Genomic DNA, 26043 nt, shown 5'->3' with positions numbered 1-26043 from the left:
AACCGCTACAACCGGGCTTTCAAAGCAAAGTTGCGAGCAGGATGGGAGCAGTGGAGAGGGGACCCGGCGTTTTGGAAGACTCATTTGGTCAATTGTTTAATTCGGACACAGAAAATGGGGACTTTGATGGCTTTATGGGTGATGATCACGTGAGTACATTGTAAAATAGCTAAATAAAGTACAACCGAACTCCGTTACCTTTTAAAAAATGTTTTTTTAGCATGCGGGTGTAGCGTGCATTTGGTGCATTTTGCACCAATTTAATGTGTTCGCCGTTGTACTATATTGATACTATTAGTGCAAAGTTATCACAGCCGTGAACCTGGGTGTATTGAGAAAGGACTTCTTCCTGAAGCTAACGCTATTACGGTTTGAAACTCATCCATAAATACGGTTGCTCAGCATCATTTCCGAGGAGCCTCTTGGCAATGACACCGAATCTGAGAACGAAGGGGTGGACCTGGCATTCTGGACTCATTTGGGCAATTGTTCAATTCAGACACCGAATATGGAGACTTTGAGGGTTTTGATGGTAATGAAGTGAGTACATTGTAAAAATAAATAAAGTATGTACCACCGAACTCAGTTTTGCCTCCGCTGCCTTTTTAAAAACTTGTTTTTAGTGTGTTTGCCGTCACCCTGGGTGTATTGACAAAACTACATATCCCAGCAGTCACTGCGCACCGTAAATAGCGTCTGGGGCTATTTACGTAGATTATCGAGCAGTTAACGGTTTGTATTCACCAATAAGTAATATATATATGCCCTGCATGGCTGCGTCTAAAAGAATGGCGCATCCTTAGTCTAATATACAGAAATAGCACTCGGTATTGACATTGCGGCTAAAAATACGATGCACTTAATAGTCGTGAAAATGTGGTACTTGTTTTTACATCACTCGAACCAAAAATTGTCCAGGGTCCGCAGACATTAACTTTTGGTGACATTGCGTCAGTGTGAAAAATTTGATTTTGGAATCATTTTGGAGGTTTATGTGCTTCTTGCTGATGAAACTTAATGAGAATGACTATTGTTAATGTTAAAGATTTTCAGATGGTGGTGTCCTTTGAGGTTTTTTTCAATGCAAAAAGTGCTGCAGCTCATAAAAGGTTGAGAATCACTGAGATATGTTATGCCAAGTAACCCAGTATTACGAAAATCACCAGTCAGTGTTGATAAATTGCAATCATACTCTTTACTACCGAATTGTTTATTATGGTACCGACATTCATGCTTGATCCTTTTCCGACAACTGTTATTCATGCAGTAAAAGGAAACTGCTCTCTGGACGCACCAGGGATGAGTGCATGTGTGAAAATTAATACATCATACATGCTTTCGGTCTTTCGCGCAGGATATTTTCAAACAAGCAACTGAAGACCGACTCATAAGCGCGAATGAGCTGCCCTACTTTGAAGGAGACTTCTGGCCCAATGTTTTAGAGGAAAGCATCAAGGAGCTGGAACAGGAAGAGGAGGAGAGAAAGAAGGAGGAGAATACGGCTGCCTTTGAAACTCCAGAGGTATGTCTGAGCATTTCTCAGTTAACATTTATGAGGACATTAAAGAATGTTATTCCAGTGTAGCAATTTTCTTACTGAGATGTTATCATTTTCAGGGTACCCCGGGTGACAGCAAAAATGCCAAGAAGAAAAACAACAAGAAGACAAATAAAAACAAAAGCAGTGTGAGTCGAGCCAACAAAAAGAAGCCTGGAATGCCGAATGTAGCAAACGATTTGTCCCAGAAGCTTTATGCCACCATGGAGAAGCACAAAGAGGTGAGACTTTTTTTCGCTGGCGGCCAAGATAAACAAACAATTACAGACCTTGTCGTGTGTCATCGTTTATTTTTTTAAATGTTTCTTTGTCCGTTTTAGGTGTTCTTTGTAATTCACCTCCATTCTGGCCCAATGGTTAACAGTTTGCCCCCTATTATTGACCCTGATCCTTTACTGTCCTGTGATCTGATGGATGGTCGTGACGCTTTCCTGACTTTGGCCAGGGACAAACATTGGGAGTTCAGCTCTCTCAGGAGGTGCAAGTGGAGCACTATGTGTATGCTCGTTGAGCTGCATAATCAGGGACAAGACCGCTTTGTGTACACGTGCAATGAGTGCAAGCACCATGTCGAGACGCGATGGCATTGCACTGTTTGCGAGGTGTGTAACTTGTTTACGGAGCTCAGATTTTACTTAAGACTTACAATACTTGTCTTATTTACCTTTTCTCTGTATTCCTATTTGCAGGACTTTGACCTTTGTATTAATTGTTATAATGCAAAGGGCCATGAGCACCAGATGGTCAAATGGGGGCTCGGCCTGGATGATGACAACAACAGCCAGAGTGGCGAGGCCTCAAAGAGTCCCCAGGAAAGTCGGCGTTTGAGCATCCAACGCTGCATACAGTCGCTTGTTCATGCTTGTCAGTGCCGCAACGCCAACTGCTCTCTGCCGTCCTGCCAAAAGATGAAGAGAGTGGTACAGCACACCAAGTGTTGCAAGCGTAAAACAAACGGTGGCTGTCCTGTGTGTAAGCAGCTGATTGCTTTATGCTGTTACCATGCAAAGAACTGTCAGGAAAATAAGTGTCCTGTACCCTTCTGTTTGAATATTAAACATAAGCTTCGGCAGCAGCAGTTGCAACACAGGTTGCAGCAGGCTCACTTGATGAGAAGAAGAATGGCTACAATGCAAGGCAGGACCATGCCTTTACCGTCCCCGCCAGCTGCTCCAACAACTCCTACGTCCCACGCCCAGCCTAACACGCCCCAAACACCACAGCAGCAGCTGTCCAATCAGCCTCAGACGCCCAATTCTGCTGGAGTTATGTCCCCCTCTTTCCCCAACGCGACTCGTGGTGGACAGCCACAAACAGCTGTGCCTCAGGGTAAACCAGGCCCACAAGCCTCTCCTCTCCACCAGCAACCTTCCCCTGTTCAACAGCCACAGCAAATTCAACAACAGCCCCCCCTCGCTGCTGTCAAGATGGCACGCCATATTGAGTTAATGGCACAGGCCCAACAGAACCAACAGAACTATCTGGTCAGCATAAACGGTTTGCCCCTAAACCCTCAGCAGCCACAGCAGCGTATGGCGGGACCAATGCAACCACCCATCCAAATGGTACCAGGGCCCAGGGGATCACATGCCATGCAAGCAAACATGGCACCAGGTCAATGGCCTGGCCCCCCAGGTCCCATGCAAGCTGCACAGCCTCAACAACCCAGTCTTGTCCCAGGCCAGACCCCTCCACAGGCCATGACCATGCAACGAGCCATGATGTCCCCAGGACAGCAATCTCCTGGCCAAAGGATGCTAATTCCACAGCAGCCTGGTGCAAGGCCACAGGCCCCACAGAGAACTGGTGCTATAGCCCCCACTGCCCTTCAAGATCTGCTCCGGACCCTCAAGTCCCCCAGCTCACCTCAGCAGCAGCAGCAAGTGCTCAATATCCTTAAATCCAACCCCCAGCTAATGGCTGCTTTTATCAAACAACGAACGGCCAAGTACCATGCCAACCAACCACAGCAGCAAGCTGGTCAGCAGTCTGGTTTGCCCACAATGCAGACCATGGGTATACCAGGAGGTACTGTTCAAAGGCCAGTGATTCCAACTCAGCAGACTCCTACTCAGGGTATGGCAGCAATGGGAACTCAAGGCCAACTGATGAATGCAGCACACAACACCAACCCGCAACTTCAAGAGCTATATCGTCGGCAACTCTTGAGGCAGCAGCAGCAACAGCAACAACAACAGCAACAACAACAGCAGCAGCAACAGCAAGGAGTGATGCCTCCGGGACATCCTGGACAGTTCTCTGCCCAAGCCCAGGGTACATCAGCTACTTATTCCCAGTTTCGCATGCAACAACAACAGATGCAAGCCATGCAAGCAGGCACAGCGGCAGCTGGAGGGCCAATGGGCCAGCTACCACCCATGGCTCAAATGGCTCAGCCAGGTATGGGAATGGATTCTGCTCAAAAACTACTTCATCAACGGTTGCTTCAACAGCAGCAACAACTTACGCAGCAACAAGCTGCCCTCAAGCCGCAAATGGTTTCCCCTGCCCAGTCTAGCCCCCTGAGTCCCCAGACCCATCTACTTGCCAGTCAGCCTCAAGGTGGGCAACATCTCCCTGGGCAGCCCTCTCTACCCAACAGTCTCAGTAACCAAGTCCGCTCCCCTGCACCCGTACAGTCCCCTTGTCCGCCCTCGCAACCACCACCACATTCCAGTCCATCGCCGCAGATCCAGAACCAGACCCAGCCTTCACCGCAGCACCCGCCTCTACCCCACTCCAGTTCCCCTCATCATGGACTTGGACTTTCAAGTTCCATGGACCAGGGACACTTGGGGACACCAGAACAAAGCGCCATGCTACCCCTGCTTAATCCTCCCAATAGAGGGGTACTAAATACTGACTTGAGTATGGTTGGTGATGCTACAGGAGACACTCTAGAAAAGTTTGTAGAGGGATTGTAGCATTTCTGCTGGGGAATGAAGAACCATCGTGTCTCAGTACCTGGGATACTTGCTAAATTCTTCCTTAATTCCCTCAGACTCTGTATCTAAGAGGGCTTTGTTTGTTCTTTCTACTATTGAGCGTGTTTTTGTACTTGTATGAAAAAACTGTTGTAAAGACAAAAAGGAGACTTTGGTAGACTAAAAAAAGTTAAGTCCAGCACCCCATTTCTTCCTGAAAATGTAACGGGGTTTGCAATTTGCCTCTTAAAATGCAATTTAAGTCACTAAGAATATATTTTTTGGTTGAGACCAAATGTGTTGAATACGCAATTTTTTTTGTGTGGGTTATTGGTGTGATTTCATACCATCCTCATTTTTTTCTAAAGAAAATGTACAATTGCAATATATTATTCATATCTTTTGTACCGATAGGAAAAAAAGAAACAGCCTTTGTGTTTAAGTTGAGAGCTGAGCCTGCTTAATGTTCTGTTCTCAAGCTAGTGTTCCTGGCACTTGTGGTCCTATACCGTTACTCCATTATAATGTGCTGAGACCTAACTTCTCTGTGTGTATGAAGAGCACTCAGTTGTATTAAAATAGGAAATGAGGACTGTGGCAGGTTGTGTACACAGACATAAATACAGGTGCACCTGAAGACACCGAGGTAAACCTCACGCTGGAAGAAAGAACCACAGATTCCATTCGTTTCATAATCCCCCTAAATCTTAAGATTTGCAGCCTCTGTCACATATGACTGGAAGTTGGGAACTTTTGATTTGCTGTTGTAGAATATTGTTACTTTGACATAAAAAAAGATGGTCAATGCAATATCCCCCCCTCCAGAACAATTGTAAAGTGTAAAGAGAGTCGGAGAAAGAACAGTACCCTAAGATGAGGCATAATGATAACCAACCCTTGAGTTTATACACTAAATGGCATTTGAAATATGGAAGGACCCTCTTTGGAGTCAATATACTTCATTCATCTGTCTTACACAAAAACTTGAAAAGGTGGGGAAGGTTTTCTCTTCTATTGTAAATCCAAATATTATGGAAAATATATAAATATAATGGCGAGAGAACTAAAACACTGGACTAACTGGTATAGAAGTTTATTTATTACTTCTATAACACATTGTTAAATAAACTGCAACGGCTGAATAAAAAAATAACTTAATTGACTACACCAAGAAGGAAGGATCACACCTATTTTAGATTGTTAGCAGCGGCGGTCCGTGCATTTTCTAGCGACACCTTCAATTCAATCCTCAAAACCTATTTTATGGTTATAAAACCTCCACTGCATATAAAGCTGGGACACAAAAAAATAATCAATAATAACCTCATACAATTAAAATATTTAGGAATATAGTCATATTTTACTCACTAAAATCCTACACACTATCCATCCTCCTTTCTTCCTTCTTTTCTATCGCCAGCGAAGCTAATGCTGAAAGTCGAGCCTATCCTGTTATATTTCTGGCATACGTTTTTATTCAATTTAGTGCTGACAATGTTCGTTGCCGGTTGTGACAGATTTGCTTGCTTTGGAGTTGCAACCTTTCTTAATGATGTCCAGCTTTTCTCTCTCGAAAAATCCGTCTTGAAAATGGCTTTAAATCAACACAACAATATATTTGCTTGTGCAGCTCGCTCCATATACAGTTTGGTAGGTCAAAGTTGGTGAAAGCGATGACGTATCCATTGGCCAGCAAGAAGGCAATGACGTATCCCTACGCTTGGGTCCAAGACATTGTGGTGTTGCCAACTCGAAATCTGATTGGTCGAGGCAACAGTCTTATCGACGCTTGTTTAATGCAGCAGAGCCCACAGAACTGTGAAGGCCTTAAAGGCAGATTTCTGACCCTGGCAACAAATAATGGATGAAATGTGATTGGTTAAATGCTTTAATATGAATCAGTGCAACCAGGGGGAAAAGCAATGAAAGCAAGATGACAGACTATTTGGAATTATTTAATTTGTATTGATGGACAAAATAGAATATTTGATTCAGATATTTCTTAGGCCAGCAGAGAAGCCTTGAAGGCCCTGATGGCCCGCCACTGCAACTCAGGAATAATAACAAGGGAAATGTACACCGCTGCAGTTTTGCAAACGTGTAACTATTAGGAAAAGTGACGTTTTTAAATTTAAAACAAAAAAATCGAAATACTTTGCTTCATAAATTTCTTGGTTAGGCATGAATAGTTCTTGCTTCCATGGTACAATATTAATGTGGTTAACATGGTCCAAAATGTGATTTCCAAATATGACAGGCAGGTCTCATTTATATCTATACCATTTCTCATATTTTTTAAAATCATTTTTAAATAAAAGTATAAATTAAAGAACATAAGAAAAATCTAAATTAACTTAAAACAAAAAATGTTAATGATTTTTTTACATTTGTTTTTAATAAGGAATTCAGCTAAAGCACAGTAACTACATTTTTTTCATTTTCAAAAGAGATATTAAAATGAATATTTCATCGTTATTACGACAGGGAGAATGAGTAAAGCAGCACGTAATTTAGCGTGCACTCAGGTACCCCCTTTTAGCAGCTTACACTTGTGAATATTTTACAATGCTACATAATTTACATTGAATTTGACTAATTAAACACATGGGTTGACTGTAACTTTTTGTACGGCAACGTGTTCTTATCATAACATGAACCAATTTAAATCAATTTGGATTACGGTGCAGACACAAAAATAAATTTAATCTAACCTTACTCTAAACTTAATTCTAATTTTGTTTAAAATGTTGATACCTTTTCCCTACCGGGTTGGCTCAGTTTGCCCCGCCTCCGATGCAACCTAGAGATATTTGCTTTTGTATTCTCTTCAAAATATTTCCAAAATGATGCACACAAATTTCCTCACAATAGGATGACCCATGGCAACTTGCCAACAAGAAGTAATATATACCCCATTCGCACTGACTACTGGAAAGAAAAAAGCACTGAAAAAATGCATTATTGTCAGTGTTTTTTCTACGTGTTCACAGAGATATTGAACGAGGAATTTGCGGGGAGCGAGAGTGCTCAAGATGTTCTTATGAGCAGCCTCGCGCGTCCGCTGTATGCCCGAATATCAAAATTTGTCTCGGATCGCAAGATAAATATTTGCCCAAAATTTTACTTGTATCTCAAATTGCTCGTATATCTGGGCACTCGTGTGTCGAGGTACCACTGTATATAGTATGTGTACTCCCAATGTGTGCCGCTGGTCACAACAAGAAGACTAAATGGTGCCGAAAACACAATCTGAATAGCGACGGAAGTAATGTACTGTATGGCCCGGATGTACATCCGCGCTCGCTTCCTGTCACGTGACTTGTAATAGGAACAAACCTGAGTGGGTTATTACTCTGACATGAAAACAAATTGAGGCTCTCGTTATATACCGACGTCCAAGTGTAATTTAGTTATCGTCAAAGATACAGGCGCAACGTTGATGCTGAAAGTCGGGTAAAGCATTTCAAATGATGACTTCTATAAAAATTATGCTGGCAATTAATTTTTGGTGGACTGGTACATCTATGCAATTTTATTATTCTTCTGTTCTTAAAATTGTCCGTGTGTATCCTTGAGTAGAACCACAAGTTGGTAACGGGACAGCTTTCTGTTATAGGTATTTGCCAACCCCGAGTACATGCTGGTGTGATCTTTTCAATGTGACAGTAATAATAATAACAACAACAATAATAACAATAGTTATGAACGACTCGGGCCAGGACTTCGTTGACCTCTGCTCGAAGATGTTAAAACGTTCCCGAAAGAAAGAGGTCGACGCAAAACAAAAGCGGTCTGACCAGACATCTAGTCAGGCCAACAATGGAGACCGGAGAAGAAACATGAATGTCACTGAGTCTCGTCGTGTCGCAGCAGAATTACGAACTGGTCATGCACACCAGGTTATAGAGATAACGGACAATAGTGAGCAGCATCTACGAGATGAACTTGCTCCAGAAAAAACAACTAACAAGGGGTGCACGGCTAAAGAGAAGCTGATCATCCGGATGCAAGAGTTTAAGAGAGTCTGTCCGAGGATGATTGACAATGTCGAATATATCGAGGATCCTTCTCCTGAGTCAGGTGAGCTGACATGTTTATATTATGTGTGTGTGTGTGTGTGTATATATAAACATCTATGCATGTTTTTCTATCCATGTTTTGTATATAACTCAGTGGCGGTCTGTGCATTTTCTCCTAGCGCCTTCAACGAATCAAACCAATCCAACCCTCAAAAACTATTTAATAGCTATAAAACCTTGTGTGTGTGTGTGGTCGATTGGTCGCCGGTATTTTCGTCGCTGTCTTTTGGTCGCCAATCTCTTGGTCACCCGGACGACAACAAAGTGCGACCGAAGGACCGGCGACAAAACAAGGTAAAACAACACGGTCTACACATCAATAAAAGCCAACAATGGCCATTAGCAGTTTCACTGAGTAGACGTGTGAGTATATCAGAGTTTGTATATACATGCGCTTTCCCTTTTAAGAAGCTACATCAGTCAGGGTCTTAACAAGTTCTCCAAAAAAAACAAAACAATAAAAGTCCGGGAATTTTGGAGCTTTTCTTTAGCCTAATAATTACTAGGGCATTAAGTATGACTAAATAGTAATTCGCAGTTTGTATTTAGGAAATTTGAGCAACACTTTGAAATGGTAATTATCAATAACCTTCCGGACGACCATAAGACCGGCGACCAAAAGGTTGGCAACCAAAAGACCGGCGACCAATCGACCTGCGACCAAAAGGTTGGCAACCAAAAGACCGGCGACCTTTGACCGTATGCCAAAACCTCGACTGCAGCTAGAGCTGCAACACATAAAAAATAATCAATAAATCAATGCACAAAAATGTGGTAAAATCCACTTCCTCGCAGCATTTAATGATTGATCTATTGCGTATTTCTTTGGCTTTTGTGTAATCACAAAGTTCTCTCTGGCGCCCTTTAAGCGGAAAGTAGCATAGCATATGTAACATGATTAAAATGATCATTTGGGGCCCCGAGGAAGCGATATCTGACAATAGCAGGGTTTCTGCCAGAAAACTTGCTTCTTGAGGCAACCCTGAATAGTTGATCATTATGTACCTTGTCTGGGCTTAAATTTCCACCAAATTAAACAAGTACACGGCAGTTATACTGTTGTCCACACTTGAATATATGACATTTCTGAACCTCTATATGGTGGGTGTAGTGTAACGACAAATGCATCCAAACAATGACATGACATTGATTTGTACCCAGAAATAGTAGAACAGCCCACTTCCGATGACCATATGTGCCCTCGGGACAGTGATGAAGCTCTGGCCATGAGCCTGCAGCAGCAACTTGACCGTGAGGCATCAGAGATCCACAAAATGGACTTAGCAACGGAGGGTCTCTTTTTATGCCACATCTGTCACCGAAACATATCCCACATGACATCTGAGGGACGCACACGGCACATCAACAGGTCAGTATTTTTGTAAGAAAAATAGTTAGGTATTTGTAAAAAGCATGTTTTTTCCCTCCAAATGGTGCCACAATATGACTTGCTTTTCTGTGATTTTTTTCTTCTTTTGTGTACCTTACAAATATGGCACTATTTAAAAGGAAATAGGCAGGCAGTCTAAAATATATACAGCTTATATGCGCATAAAACCATGACATGCAAGTTGACGATGACACGATGACGTCACGACAAAATGACGCAAACAATGCGGCTGATTATTTCAAAATAAAGAAAAGGTGAACAGAGAAAGCTTAACAAAATGTATTTTGACGTCAATGAATATAATTCAAGAAAAAAATAAACCGTATCTTGCGTAAAACGTGAAAAAAGTCACATTCCCGTCACTGCTCGCTCAGGGCACGGCCATCATACTGTGGTTAAACGTGATCAGACTGGCCAGACGTGAGACGTTTGTCTGCTATTGCTCACTCGGGGCGCCTCCATCTTACCGTAGGTACAGTTGTGGTCAAAAGTTTACATACACTTGTGAAGAACATAATGTCATGGCTCTCTTGACTTTCCAGTTATTTCTACAACTCAGATTTTTCGCTGATAGAGTGATTGGAACAGATACTTCTTTGTCACAAAAAACATTCATAAAGTTTGGTTCTTTTATGACTTTATTATGGGTGAACAGAAAAAAGTGATCAAATCTGCTGGGTCAAAAATATAGATACGGCAGCGCTAATATTAGACCCTATCTTCAGGCTGATGACTTTAGGTTATCTTGAAGAATTTGAAGGCAATCCTCCTTTATTATTATCCCATTTACTCTATATAAAGCACCAGTTCCATTTGCAGCAAACAGCCCCACAGCATAATACTACCACCACTGTGCTTGATGGTAGGCATGGTGTACTTGGCTTCACCTTTTCTCCTCCAAACATATTCCTTGGCATTGTGGCCAAACAGCTCGATTTTTGTTTTGTCTGACCACAGAACTTTCCTCCAGAAGGTCTTATCTTTTCCCATGTGATCAGCAGCAAACTTCAGTCGGGCCTTAAGGTGTCAATTTTGGAGCAAGGGCTTCTCTTCTTGCATGGCAGCCGCTCCGTCCATGGACAAACACGCTTGACTGTGGACACTGACATCTGTGTTCCTGCAGCTTCTGATTCTTAGCAGATGTGCATTTTGATGATTCTTGGTTGAATCTTCACCCTCCTGACCAATTTTCTCTCAGCAGCAGGTGATTGCTTGCATTTTCTTCCTGATTGTGCCAGTGACAAAATAGTTCCATACACTTTATACTTACTAACAATTGTTTGCAATGTTGCTCTTGGGACCTGCAGCTGCTTTGAAATGGCTCCAAGTGACTTTCCTGGCTTGTTCATGTCAAGGATTCGCTTTTTCAGATCAATGCTGAGCTCCTTTGATTTTCCCATTGTAACATTTGTGGGCGTTTGCATCCAATGAGCCCGTTACCAAATGTTTCATCGAAAGACGTTTGCTCCCTGGTCGTCTGGTCCCCCGACGTTTGGTCCCCGGACATTTGGTCCCCGGACGTTTGGTCCCTGGGTGTTTGGTCCCCCGGACGTTTCGTCCCCAGACGTTTGGCTGCTGGCAATACCGGATGTCTCCCTGTATTTTATAATCATTCTAAATTTTAGATTTGACTTTAATTTTGCTAGAGATGCCCACAGTGTGCCGGCTGATGGTGTGCAGGGGTGGCCAACCAGTCAGAGACCAAGAGCCACATTTTTTACCGTGTTACCGCAAAGAGCCACATTTTTTACTGTGTTACCGCAAAGAGCCACATCACACAGATTTATTGTAAATGTCACACACCAGCATAGTAATGACATAAATTGACTCCTACAGTACTAACAGCACAGGCCAGTCATTATCAACAATGAACATTGTGTGCACTGTCTCACACAGACAAACTCTCAGTTCAACCAAGTCCACAAACAAAAATAGAATAATTTACAATAGCGTTTTTCTTTTTCTATGCATGTTACTTAGTGGGACTTCTGTCATAAAATCAGAGCCTATATTTGCGCAACGTTCGCTCCTTGTGAGCTGTCATTTATTATGAATGGCTTTTAACTAGCGCGCCCACCACGTGGGTGTACACCTCGCTCTCCTATTGGCTGCTCCCGGCTGAGCACTCTCGCCTTGGTCTGCCTCGCAGGGGGTGTGGCTTTTTCAGCCGACGCTCGATCTTTGGGATACTTTTTGTGTGCGCGACGCTGTTCATTGTCGCTTCTGTTTCACGGGAGCTCTCCCACTCTGTTAAAAACGTTTACTCAAATGACCTTGCTCCTACTGGGAAACTTTGAGGTATTTTCATCCCAAGCACATGCGCATTGGACGAAAATACCGTATTGAACTCAAGCGAAGCGCACACGCAAATAAAAATAAAACACAAATACAAACTTTGATATGGACGTAAGAGCCACATGAAACCGGGCAAAGCGCCGCATGCGGCTCGCGAGCCGCGGGTTGGCCACCCCTGGTGTAGTGGTTCACTCACCTGACATTGGTGCAGGCTGGCACCGGCTAACGATTACCGCTGTTTTTATTGTGAGTGAGAATAGTCGTCTGTCTCAATGTGACCTACTGGCAACCAGTCTAGCGTGTAGTCTGCCTTCTGTAGATTTTTCTAGCCGGACACACATATTTATTTCTGTGCCCAATATGGTCATGTTACTGTTCATCCTAAAAATAATAACATTTCAAAGTTGCAGAGAAAAAAATACAATTACGTTATATAATATTGTTTTAAAAAAATGTAATTTATCAACTGAATGTTCTTTTCACAGAATATTTTTTTTACTTGAGTACCTTATTTTCACACCTATAGGACGCACCGCCTTCCTGTTTTTTTGTAAATATAACTGTAGCGACATAGCCGAAAGGTGGTCAACTCTTAACTGACGTTTCAAAGGATGCCCTGCAAAACTGAGTTTGATTTTGTTTTATTGCTGTAATGTGAATTTGTGAAAATATAAGTCAAAGTATTCAAACATCTACAAATCTGTCAAAGTCCTCATATTATAGTAGTTGACATAAGCCAACAAGTTTGTCAACAAATATGGGTTCCATCTCATTGTCAAAGTCAGAGTTGTTGCCATGGGGTTTCGTAATATTGATTCCAGCTTTGACGAAAGCTCAAACTACAGTGCTCGCTGGCACTTCGGCCGAGGCATCGACAATCCATTCCAAATCGGTAATTTATTTGGGTGTTACTTTTAGTTGGGTAAAACTATTTAGAACTAATGCTATTCTTACTTTGGTCCAATTTTCGGCCACTCGACTCACCTCTGCAATGTATACCTGCCGATAGGTGTCTGGATGACAGTGAGCATCAAATGGATCCTCCTCCTCCTCGTGTCCCTGACTGTCCAATCTGTGGCAGGAAATTCAAGATGCTCAAGAGTCGCTCTGCCCACTTGAAGCGCTGCTCAGCAGAGATGGGCATTAGTCCTGCCGATCTGCTGCAGGGTCTCCAGAGGCAGGCAGAGGAGACACAGCGTGCTGCTCCAACCACCATGTATGTTGGTTCTAGCCGTGCTTTACATCAATCAGTTAAACCACTGTGGGTGTACACAATACATTCATTGCATAGGCCAAACATTGGTATTTTTAATAAAAGATTCCTCTAACAATTGTTAAATGTTTTTTGACCTCCAGCAATGTTCCCTCTAATTTTCTGTTTGTCTGGGCAGAAAGACAACCTCCCTGAGCACACTGAGTACCATTGTGAGCAACATTATCATTGCTCGCTATGGGCACACACCAGTATTAGTAGGTGTCCCCTGCCCCTGCCTCAAAGTTAGTAGGGATAGGCTCAAGCACCCCCTGCGAGTGATACAGTGGATAAAGCGGTTCAGAAAATGAGTGAAAAAATATTTTTGAATAAAATATCTACATAAATTCCATTAGAATATGCACAATACCCGACATAAATGTTACCTTATATTACATACTCGTTCAAATTTCGCTTTGATTTATTTAATAAGGAATATCACATTAATAGACATTTATATTCATGTTAATGAACATATATATGTAACATTGTAGGCGAGGGCTAATTTCATTTATAGTCCATTGTGTAGGTTGAAGACAAACGATCACACTAGACGCATGCACGCACACAACCACACAGCCTACTGTATGAATGCATGTACATCTGTGTATGTATGTATATATGTGCTTATATGTATGTATATATGTTCTTATATATGTATGTGAATGTATATATGTGCTTATATATGTATGTATGTATATATGTGCTTATATATGTATGTATATAGGTGCTTATATACATGTATGTATGTATATAAGTGTATAGGTATGTATACGTGTATGTATGTGTATGTGCACGTATGTACTCGTGTGTGTATATATGTATATGTGCACGTATGTACTCGTGTGTGTATATATGTGTATGTGCACATATGTACACGTGTATGTTCACGTATGTGTATATGTATGTATATATGTGTATGTGCACGAATGCACTCTTATGTGTACATATGTGTATGTGCACGTATGTACACGCATGTGTATATGTATTCATATGTGTACGTATGTACTCGCATGTGTATATATGTATGTATATGTGTATGTGCACGTATGTACTCGCATGTGTATATGTATGTATATGTGTATGTGCACGTATGTACTCGCATGTGTATATGTGTATGTGCACGTATGTACTCGCATGTGTATATGTGTATATGTATGTATAGATGTGTAGGTATGTACACATGTGTATATGCATGTATTCATGTGTATATGCACGTATGTACACGTATGGTTATATGTATGTATATATGTGTAAGTACACGTATGTGTATATGTATGTATATATGTTTATGTGCACGTATGTACACATATGTGTATATGTATGTATATATGTTTATGTGCACGTATGTACACGTATGTGTATATGTATGTATATATGTATGTATATGTGTATGTGCACGTATGTACACATATGTATATGTATGTATATATGTGTATGTACACGTCTGTATATTTGTGAATATATATATATATATATATATATATATATATATATATATATATATATATATATATATATATATATATATATATATATATATATATATATATATATATATATATATATATATATATATATATATATATATATATATATATATATATATATATATATATATATATATATATATATATATATATATATATATATATATATATATATATATATATATGCATATTCACAAATATACAGACGTGTACATACACATATATACAAATATATATATATATATATATATATATATATATATATATATATATATATATATATATATATATATATATATATATATATTTCAGAAACACGCTTGTTTATATATTTATTCATGTTTCCTATTTCTGCATCCTCACCCTCTTGCTACTGTGACAACGAACTTTCCAGAATACGGGATGAATTAAGTTATCCAATATATATCTCTGATCTCATTTTCTGAACCGCTTTATCTTCACTAGGGTCGCTGGAGCTTATCCCAGCTGACTCTGGGCCAGAGGTCACTGGCTCACCGATACAATTATAATAAAGATCTATTTTGATCCTTGTTGAGAGATCCTGTGAAGCTTTGTAATTCATTGTCTTTCTAAATGTATTCTAAATCTTAATGTGTTGGGCTCAATGTTTTTATAATGCTCAGCTCACAGACTGGAGGCACCAAAAGGAAATGTGCGACTCAGGCTGCTGCGAGAAAGAAGTCACGGAAAAAGACTGAAATTATGGATGAAAACACCGAAATGGCTCTGGCCTTGTCGTCCTCTCTGTTGGAACAGTGGCAAGAGCAACTGAATGCGACAAAAGCACAGCAGACCACCACCGATTTGTCCAGTACACCTGTGTTGAAGTGGAAGCCAGACTCCGGTACCTTATCACTTTACTGTTTTCTGTCACACTGTGTTTTGTTGAATGGGTTGTCCCTAAGCTTTACTTTCTGGAACATTATTTAGTACTGATTTAGAGTGTGATGAAAAGTTACAGCGGCGTGAAAAAGTATTTACCCCCTTCTTGATTTCTGTGTTTTTGCATTTTTATCACACACACACACTGGTTTAAGACCATCAAATCAATTTTTGTATGACACAGATGTGTTTCATTTGTTAAACACATTTAATTATTTTCCCTCCAACCGCCAACAAGTTATGTTGCGTTGCTTAGGCAGTAGTTATCCAAAATGTTGTCCGTTATTCCCTATCGTACTATTATACTTTAATGTAGAACAGTATGATCAATCCCTCTTTTTTTCCATCTCGTCATTGTCTCAGTTTTTAGAATGGTGGAATTTGTAATCTGTTTCCATTCATAATCCAAAAATATTGTAATAAAAAAAAAAAAAATTACTTGATTTTTCAATTTCATACTTAGTTGGTATGCACCATAATATAAACATCATGTGTCAATTTGGATTCTTTTAAAATAAAGGAATCATATTGATGATACATGTGAAAGGATAAAATTGGAGAAAGAGTGGCCACATTTTTATTTTAAGGCTGTGCATCATTGTGTCTAATGTTGATGTTCTTGTTTGTAGGTAAAGGTTGCGATAAAAGGAAAAAAGGCACCGTCCCTCGTCCTCCTCCAATCCTTCTCATCCAGGATGTTGATGTGGCCCTGACTAGACTGCAGGAGCGCGTCGCTACTCACCTCCTGCAGACCCGAGCTCCATCTCCATCTACACCAACACGTTGTCCCAGCACAGTGTCTACCTTGAGTGGCGCTGCTCCCCTCTGGCAAAAGAGTGCCCTGCCCAATGGAAATATTGGTGTATTAGACTTTGTTGTCCCAGAGCTTAAAGACTACATCACTCCTAGGAAATCAGTACAGGTAAGAGTGTAGAGGAAGAGTGCCTTAACTTTTTTTTATTCTGAGGGCCTTGTTTGGAAATATTGAAGGATACCAGGGTCCTTATATCTTTTAACTTTCATTTGTTAAACACAATGGTATCTACGTATCATCTTATTGTATAGCACAGTCCTGAACAAAATCTTAAAACCACTAGAACTTACCGTATTCACTCGCATATAAGCCACTTTTGTTGGACAAAAAATGATGACTGAATCGAGGGTACGGCTTGTATGCGCATAAAACACGACATGCACAAAACTGCGTGTTGACGCCGCCATGGCACAATGACGTCACGAACCAATTGCAAGTGAATGCGGCGAATACCTTTATTTCAAAATAGAGAAAAGATAAACAGATAAAACAACAATTTATTTTCACCTTTATGAATTAAATTGATGAAAAAAATGTATAAACTGCTCGCTCGGGGCACGGCCATCTTAGCGAGGTCGGGGCGCAGCCATTTTAGTGAGGTTTTGGCACGTTCATCTTAGTTAGGTCTGGGCGCTGCCGTCAACATTTTTTTTGCCAGATGTGAGTAGCCTTGATTTTGAAATAAAACAAAATTCCACCTAGATTTTTTTTCGATTTATTTCCTGTTCGAAAGTCGCAACTATTGGAGTAATATGAATCATTGAAAGAATTGAGATATTTTGTCATTAGAAGTAATATGGTTGCCACAACAGCTTCAACTGCTGGTAAGAAAATAATCATTCCTGTTATCAGGATCTTATCAAGATAGATTTCTTTCTTTTTTTAATTGAATAATTTGATATTTTGCATTTACAAAGACAGGCATATTAACTTCCTTATGATATTGACCCTAATATTGTGCTTTTGATTCATAGAGTATCTCAGAAATACCACTTGTGAGGATTTTTGCTAAGATTTTTCCTTCAAAAGAACAAATTTGTACTCTATATTAATACCATGAGAATGTGGGTGAAAATTGGCAATCAGGGGCCGGCTTATACACAAGAAATCGTAAAATTAAATAATTTCAAGGCAGGTTTCAGGTTGCGGCTTATCCACGCAGGCGGCTCATATGCGAGTAAATACGGTACCTTTTGCACATTTTGATTGTAATGACATTTTAAGCAGAGCTAAAATAGGCCAAAGCAAGAAGGCGTAATATGACAATAAGCACTTTGAAATGTAATTTATTGAACTGAAAGAGTTTTCATCAGCTGCTCTATCACTCCAAACCAGAACAAAACTGAATTCTGAGTACGACTCAGTTTTGAATAGCTCGACCGTTGTTCTTAATCATTTAAGTTTGATGCAAGTCTTTCTAGTAAGCTTGTGGAAATCTTGCTCCCAGTTTTGAAAAAAGTTTCAGAAATCAACTGTCTAGAATTGATGGCGATTTTTATAAACTTGCATTGCCATCCATTCCTATATATTCTCTGGAGTATTTAATATCAAGAACATACAGAAAGGTCCAAAAGGGTAAACTTACGTACCTTGAAGTCATTTGTCAATCGACTATTATGAACTGCAGTGTTGTCCTGGGCGGCCACCAATTCAGGGTGTTTCCCACCTGGTGCCCATAGTTGGCTAGTGTTGATAAGCTGTATGGTAAATGTAAACAAAGTGTTGTTCTGTTGAAAAAGGGATGCAGACGCCCTCACAGTTACAAGATTAAAATGCTTATTTTTAATGAAATGTGAATTGGAAGTTGTTCAGTTTAACAGTCATCACATGTAGGTGACGTAACTTCTGTTTGTACACAAGACTGCTTCTGTGTAATGTTAAGAGGACATGACACCGTCAAAACGATTGCCAAATGTGATGGCTCTTGCCATGTTGTCATCAATCCAGAACAAAGCTGGAATGAGCTTGCCCTCTTTTCCGGCATGGTGTTTTTCTCCCCTGGATCACCGTTTTCTTCCTTGTCTTTTTTCTCTGAGTTGTGTGTGTTGTCCTTGCCCCCCACTTGCGAGTTACAGCAATTTATTCTAATTCACCACCTACTCATGAAGTTAAAAATACCTATCTCGTGGTTATGATCATTACTAAATTTTGACGTTATTCAGTACAGATAGACGGTAGCAGTTTACCGTGGAGTGAGAGGGGAGAGAGAGACTTGGCAGACTGCAACGTAACTGCTCATAACATAAACTTTAATTTTAACTTACCGTATTTTCACGACTATAAGACCGACTTAAAAGTCTAAAATTTTCTCCAAAATAGACAGAAAAACTAAAATAAATCACTCAAGCGGTCAGGGCCATGCAAATATTGAATTTAGCCCACAGACAAGGCACATCGACCATTTTAGAGAAAAAATTAGACTTAAGTGCACCCTATACATGAGAAAATAGGGTAGATTGCGATATACACACACTTAAATGGGTGTAACTGTTGTGTTATAACTGAGGCATGGGTTTTCGTGTATTCCACCGCTGCTTCTCCATACCTCAGAACCGAGTGTATCCTCGTTTGTTTTTTAAAATTATCGAAATAGTCAGGACTCACTTTGAGGGTTCTGCTGGTGTGTTTTTCACATGCTTGTTTTGCATTCAAGTTCATTTAGATTCTGCTGGCTTTTTCGCAGATAATCGACTCGGTCACGCTATCTCCCACTAACTTTTTATCTTTTAACAATATTCAATGAAGGCTGACGATCTCGTTATGAATGTCACTGCACATCTTGGAAATGATGTTTAGCCCTTCATTCCACCGGCTTGCTTTGGACCAATTGTTTTGCCCTTAATTTTTCATTGATTAACGCAAAATATGCAACCTCTACTGCCGGAGTTCTCAGATATGCATGAGGGAGATGCAGTGAGAAAGACAGAGCGATTCTGTTCTCATAAGCACTCTCTCGCTCACGTGGCCGCTTGGCGGCCACATCGAGAACTACCTCGTATGCTTGTATCTCAATTTTTTCTCGTATCTCAATGCAAAATATTTGCTTGGAATTTTCCTCATATCGACAATTTCTCGTATGTTGAGGCACATCAAGGTCTTGCTGTACCTCGATGCTCTGAAGCCGCAAACTTTGAGCCGAGGAGTGACGAAGGATTACTGTACTGTCAATATAGGTGACAGTTTTAGATTAGAAGATTTTCAGCAGGTGGAGTGTCTTGAGATTTTTGTAATGGGAAACGTGTGCCGCAGCTCAAAAAATGTTTGTGAAACACCGATGTAAGGCAACAAAAGAGCTTTAAAACATTTTTAACATTTTTTTTTATTTTTACCTTCAGTCTCACTGCACTTCAACTGATCCCAATGACAAATCTTCCATCAAGCCCTCCTTAACTCCCTTCCCTCCAGCTACTGGGAAGCTACCATCAAACAGTCACGCCCTAAAAGTCCTTGTGGATCTGTCTGACAATAAGTTTCCTGTCGACTATGGAGAGCACATTGATCCTGACACTGGCCAAGGTAACAAACGTTTAAAAAAAAGTTCTGTATTTGATACTATATGACCGTATTTTTCTTAATTATCTACCCACAGACCAAAATGCCAGCTTGTCCTCACACTTTCAAATGACTGGGTTCTTTCTTGAGGATGACATTTCTGTGATTGGCACATGTACCAATACAAATGGCCTTCCAGCGGGAAAATCCATGTTTCAACATGGGGCAGCTCAACAGCACAGCAGCCTTTCAACTGTAAGATCTCGTTTCAAATTTTTCAGCTAAAATTTTGGATATCACAAAATGAGTTCAGTCCCCCGTTTTCTCTGCAGTTGGCGCTATCCAACTTAGCATCAAACCTTAGCAGCATGGTGAACAACCCTCAACTCAGTGACTGGCAACTACAAGTTGACAGTGGTCAAGTCTTCTATGCTCATTCCTTCATTGTATATGCACGGTGCCCTCTTCTGGCAGAAATGGTAAAGACAGTTCAAATGAGTAAAATTGATTTTTTTTCAGATGTTGGGCTAGTTAAAATCATACCAAAACACCTTGTTTTTTTAACATTGTCATATATTTTTCGTCAGATGCATGGAAGTGGTTTTGGAGTGTGTGAGAAGGACATTCCTACAGTTCACAGAGTTTTGATCTGCGACGTCCCAGGTGAGGCAGTTTTGGTCCTGCTGCAATACCTGTATAGTGCTAGTGTATCCCTCCCAGCATCACTGAAGCCTCATGTTCTGGAGTTGGCATCCAGGTAAGTGAGTAGAAGTACCATATTTATTTGAGTTTAGCCCGCAAAATTTTGTACCAAAAAACTAAAGCAAAGGTCGTTATACACAAATCCTGGTGAAAAAACTGCCATCCGCCAGTCAAAAAGTCCCTTCCGCAGCCGTTATAATGGGAGACGTAAAGCCCGTCTTTGTCCGCCAGATCGCAATAATCTACCTTCTATTACAAAAGCCAGCCCGTTTCAAATAGCCTTTGGCAAGTTTATAGGGTAAAAGGGGTAAGAAATGGGTTATGGGAGCGCATTATACACAAATAAATGTGGTAGTAATTCCTCTTATGTTATTGAGCTTGAAAAGCAACATTAAAGACATGGCTCAAAAGTTAATCTTATATTCGGTGAAAACATGAGAAATATGTATAAAATACCACTAATATAAAAATAGAAAAATGCAAATTAAATGAAAGCTTTAGCATACAGAAAAATAATGTCTAAAACATGTGTAAGTCCTTAAAATAATATGGTGTATTATTGTATGTTTTTAAAGTATGTTCTATAACTTACCTCTGCTTGTATTTCAAGGTTTAATTTACCGGAATTGCAGCAGCTTTGTGAACTTCACGCTGAAGACCCTTCTGCTCAAAATGAGGATGAAGCTCCCACAAGCCCTACGGAATGTCTCAATAAGACAGACATGGCCTTAGCAGAGCTCTTCAACTCCATGTGGAGCCATGAAGATGATGCGGAGCAAGAAGGGAATGATAAAAATTGGCTCGAAATAGCTGCAGATATTACAACTAATGACAGGGAGCTCCACGAGGAGCAGATGAATGAGGAAGAGCTGAATGAGATTTACGAATTTGCTGCCACGCAGAGAAAGAGAGGTGCGGAGATAGTGAGTGTGGTCGAAAGTGAGGGAGATGATGGAGAGGTGTCAAGCAAACTAACTGAGCCAATAGAGAATCCAGGAAGATTTTGCGACAAAACTCCAGAGCCTGAATCTGACCCTCATCTGGACTGCAGCCTGGAAAACCCATATGATTGCTTCTTCTCAACTTCTGAGGGTGTCTGCAAACAATATCCTCCTTCTTTGACTCCACCAAGAGCACACACATCCATGTCTACATTACCAGGAACAACTATTCTTCACTCCTCAGTGAGTTTAGCTGGTGGCAGTTCCCTCAATACATCCAACTTACCTGTCCCAGGTGTGTCCCCAGACAAAGATAGGAATGACAGTAGCGCTTTTGAAGGCAGGGAAGTAGTTGGGGTACATTCTATGCCTCAAAAGCAACTCTCTGGTGCTAATAATGTCTCCCTACTTCCTAATTCACCCCACAAAAAGGAGCCAGAACTGATCATTTTGTCAGGATCAAGTGAGGAAATGGACATTTTCAATTCTCAAATTCGTTCCCAGAATTCCTCTCTCTCTCATTCCCAACCCGAACTATTCTTCACTCACTTAAAATCAAGCGAGCCCACTGTGAAGAAAGAACAGTTAAGAAATCTGGAATGTGGTAGTATTACTGATTTAAGTCCCTCTCCCAAAAAACTTAGTCCAGGAGATTGTTCTCCAGAATTTTCTTGGTTAATCCCCTGTACACCAGTCAGCGCCAAAAAGACAAGTATGGAAGGTTCCGATCAAAGCAAGATAAGCTCGTGTAGGACAAAGTTGTTCCCTGAAGAGAATAAACCAGAAAGTGCAGAAGTGGACCCAAAGCAAGACACACCTCTCCAACTACATGTTGAGCTTCATAGTAGCACTCCCCTGCATTCTGATGTTTTCCAGCACCACAACACCAACACCTTCCCAGTCTATACACAACTTGGCAAGGAAAAGTCATTCAGTCCCAACCACGAAAGTCCGGAAGGGATGCAGTTAGAGAGCTTTCATCTCTCCCCCTTATCAGACCCTTCAGAGCCACATTCTTCTACTTCTCACGGAAGGCTTACTAGTTTAGAGAAAGAGAGCAAATACTTAAGTCCTGCTTGCTCCATCAGTTTCAACTGCACTGGTGTCAAGGGGACAACACCTGAGGATAGAATAATTTCAGCGTTAGATAATGACAGGGAACTGGGAGGAGTAGAAGAAAGAGCAACTCCAAACGTGAGTTTTGAGCAGAGCTTAATAATCTTGGACGAACCTCCGATAGCTTTCAACGACTCGTGGGGCCTCGACACCTGTAACAACATTGCAGGAAACCCGGGATCCTGTAGTCCAGGGCCAGAGAACAGCAAAGGGTGTACCCGTCACTACCAACAACCCCAAAACATGAATTCACAGCCATCTACTAATAAAGAAGGCCATTTCTCCTCTTCACTACCTGATGAAACTATCAATACTCCACCAGAAATAAGTGACAGTCTCCTAGTTGCGAACATGCGGGACTGCTCTGGGGAAGAGGACATTCTTCCTCTTTCACAACGCCTGAACATAAAAACTCCGTGTAAGTACTTTTTAACAGCTAATTGTTGGCGATGGATTTTATCCACTTTTGTTTGGCTTCTGATTCTACTTACTGGTTGTGTAGTAGTATTGCCCAAAAGTGACACCATTATTATTATTTTTTAATTCATTCTAAATGACTGCATGAGTTATGAAGTAAATGCCTGGTATGAGTGACAAAAAATGATTGAACTGCTCTAAAATTCTAAATTGAATTAAAATAAAATAAAAATCTTTTAGCTTTTTCATTTAGCTAGCCTACTTTTTCTGGTATTCCTTCCTTATAAAGTAGCAAGAATATTAATAGTATACATACATGTAAATGTCAGTTATACCAGAATAAAAACTTCCAGGCTGAAAAAAAATATGTTCTCCCTCTTTTTCTACGAGAGCGTTCATAATCATTGGCCATGTCACGCTTCTTTTAAAGCAGTGTTTTTTAACTGGTAGCCATTTTGGGAAGGTTAACTTTTAGTTCGAGATTAAATCTCTAAAAGTTCACATTGTGTAGCATTGCCGTATCTGAGCCATGTTTTGATACTAGCATCAGGAATTAGCACAACACTAATGTTGATGAAGGCTATCACTCCCAAAGAAGCTAAAACAATACCTCTGACTGTCTTCACAGCATCTTCCCACATAAAAAGCCATCACACTTTAGTACCAATCACTCCAATGCCTCACTTCTCAGATATGGACACACCAGAACTCAAAAATAAACTGAAAAGGTAAGTCAATTTGCTTGAACAAAAATTATTCTTTTCTATTATAATATATACAGGCAGTTCAATTATTTGAACACTGTGCTATATTGCAAGTTCTCCCACTTAGAGCTCATGGAGGGGTGTAACATTTTCATCAGAGATGTATGTCTTCTGTGGGAGTGATAATTTAGAAAGAAAAATCCAGAAATCACAAAGTATGATTTTTTTTAGACAATGTATTTGTGTGATACAAAGAAGCAGCTAGAATCCTGACCCTCAAAGACATGTTAGTCCGCCACTATAAGTCGACATAACATGCATTATCCTGAATCAAATGTACCTGTTTAAGGTCCTTATCTGCATAAAGACACCTGTCCAACCCATTTTTTCTGCTTTTCCAAAACTCACTCTTACCATCTTTTCAGTTCTCCTGTCTTCAGCTTATCCATAACTACTTAAGGTAATTAATAAGGTAATACTTCATGTGACCAGACCATGCTCTTGCTCTGCGGCTACACCTCTAATTTCAATTACCGTATTTTCACACCTATAGGGCATGCTTGGCTACATTTTTCTCTAAAATGAAATGGGAGCCTGCAACCCTATTGAGGATAAAGCGGTTCAGAAAATTTGATGAGATGAGATGGGGGCCTAATCAGTCAGTGATCCTTGTTTATAAGCTAAACTCCAAATTTTATATGACGTTGATCGCTTGACTGACTGGTTTCATTTCTTGCCGACATGCTACTTATTGCAATCGACCCAGTGGACGTTCACCCTAACACTAGCATCACCGTGCATTCCAAACATTAGGGTAAACCCATTCAAAACATACCAGACGAGTGGCGAGGCAGTTGATTTATGTGTGCTTGTACCTCTTTTAACCTTGTAGCTTGTACCTCTTTTAACCTTGTAGCTTGTACCTCTTTTAATAAATAAAATGTGTTTATTGTTGATTGCACTCTGTAAATATGCGTTACAGTTTTGGTGTCAGGGTGTTACCGAAGCGCCAGATGATCCTCAAGTTGAAAGAGATCCACCATTTCACCCACCAGCTTGTCAACTCAGACTCTGATGAAGAAGGACTTTCTGTGGTGCATGGATCCCAGACAAACGCAACGTCTAGTAAGTCTGTTTTCCATTTCAAGGAGACATCTTCCATCTCCCTGACAAAACGAACCTGTGAGGATGAAGATTTGCAGCCACTACCAAACTCTCAAGACTCAAATTCCTCCTCCACCACGTCAACGGATGAATCAGAAAGGTAGCACATGCACATCAACAGTAACCTGAAATTGGTGGACATTTTGGCTTTAAAATTAATGAAAACTAAGACTTCTCTGTTAATCTTCATCTAATTATATCACAAGCAAAATTAGCTCATCCTAAAGATCAAAGGATCTTTTTAAATGACATTTTACTTTGTCTTCAATGTTTGGCATAATAATAGGAAATGCACTGCAGATAACAAGGTTTCAAATGAGGTTGGTTTCAAACCATATACTGTCATCCTTCACCATTTTGTGGCTTCACTATATTGCATATATTCATATTTATTGTATTAAGTTTAGAATTTATAAAAATGTCAAAATTCAGGCTGAAAATCGAAAGCCCAAGATGGGATAAAATGGTGGAAGTCAGGGTCTCCGCTTCTTGGGCATTGAATGGGGTGGCACTCTGTGCCGAAGAAGAAACAACCCTTCACTGGAGAAGAATGACGCGACGAATAATCTAAAAGATCAACAAGGTCAACATCCTGCCTTTCCCTGTTTTGTTGCGAGTGAATTTCCCATCAAGCCCATCTCCTGTGGAGAAATAATTTTAATCGCCGTTGAAAGTGCATCCTAACCCTCCTGGGCCATCTCAGGCAATGGTCCCCAACCACTGGTCCGTGGACCGGTACCGGTCGGTCAGAGTAATAAATATTAACGTTTTCAACCTCGCCATCCTACTTGAAATTAAAAAA

At 40.5% G+C, this 26043-nt stretch overlaps 2 protein-coding genes across 8 annotated transcripts in view; both read left to right on the top strand.

Moving 5' to 3' along the window:
* The window catches only part of crebbpa (CREB binding lysine acetyltransferase a), a 59796-nt gene extending 52592 nt beyond the window's left edge, over positions 1-7204 (top strand). For all 4 annotated transcript variants that reach the window (XM_077719638.1, XM_077719639.1, XM_077719637.1 and 1 more), the window contains 4 exons: positions 1355-1522; positions 1618-1779; positions 1879-2160; positions 2248-7204. In XM_077719638.1, coding sequence (XP_077575764.1) covers positions 1355-1522; positions 1618-1779; positions 1879-2160; positions 2248-4482 — 2847 coding nt within the window. In that variant the 3' untranslated portion in view covers positions 4483-7204. The remainder of the gene's footprint in view (positions 1-1354; positions 1523-1617; positions 1780-1878; positions 2161-2247) is intronic.
* A 528-nt stretch (positions 7205-7732) lies between these two features.
* slx4 (SLX4 structure-specific endonuclease subunit homolog (S. cerevisiae)) overlaps positions 7733-26043 on the top strand; it is a 21509-nt gene continuing 3198 nt past the window's right edge. The window contains exons 1-13 of one of the 4 annotated variants that reach the window (XM_077719641.1): positions 7733-7935; positions 8099-8562; positions 9723-9930; positions 13328-13462; positions 15633-15853; positions 16521-16813; positions 20041-20221; positions 20295-20452; positions 20530-20676; positions 20785-20954; positions 21510-23374; positions 24002-24101; positions 25060-25341. In XM_077719641.1, coding sequence (XP_077575767.1) covers positions 7922-7935; positions 8099-8562; positions 9723-9930; positions 13328-13462; positions 15633-15853; positions 16521-16813; positions 20041-20221; positions 20295-20452; positions 20530-20676; positions 20785-20954; positions 21510-23374; positions 24002-24101; positions 25060-25341 — 4238 coding nt within the window. In that variant the 5' untranslated portion in view covers positions 7733-7921. Of the gene's footprint in view, positions 8563-9722; positions 9931-13255; positions 13463-15632; positions 15854-16520; positions 16814-20040; positions 20222-20294; positions 20453-20529; positions 20677-20784; positions 20955-21509; positions 23375-24001; positions 24102-25059; positions 25342-26043 lie in introns of all 4 variants that reach the window. The other 3 variants (XM_077719640.1, XM_077719643.1, XM_077719642.1) reach the window with 3 other exon arrangements.

Source organism: Stigmatopora nigra, chromosome 6 (assembly GCF_051989575.1).
Source record: "Stigmatopora nigra isolate UIUO_SnigA chromosome 6, RoL_Snig_1.1, whole genome shotgun sequence".
Classification (NCBI taxonomy): domain Eukaryota; kingdom Metazoa; phylum Chordata; class Actinopteri; order Syngnathiformes; family Syngnathidae; genus Stigmatopora; species Stigmatopora nigra.
Note: the sequence above shows the minus strand (reverse complement) of the source record. Positions and strands in the feature narration are given on the sequence as shown.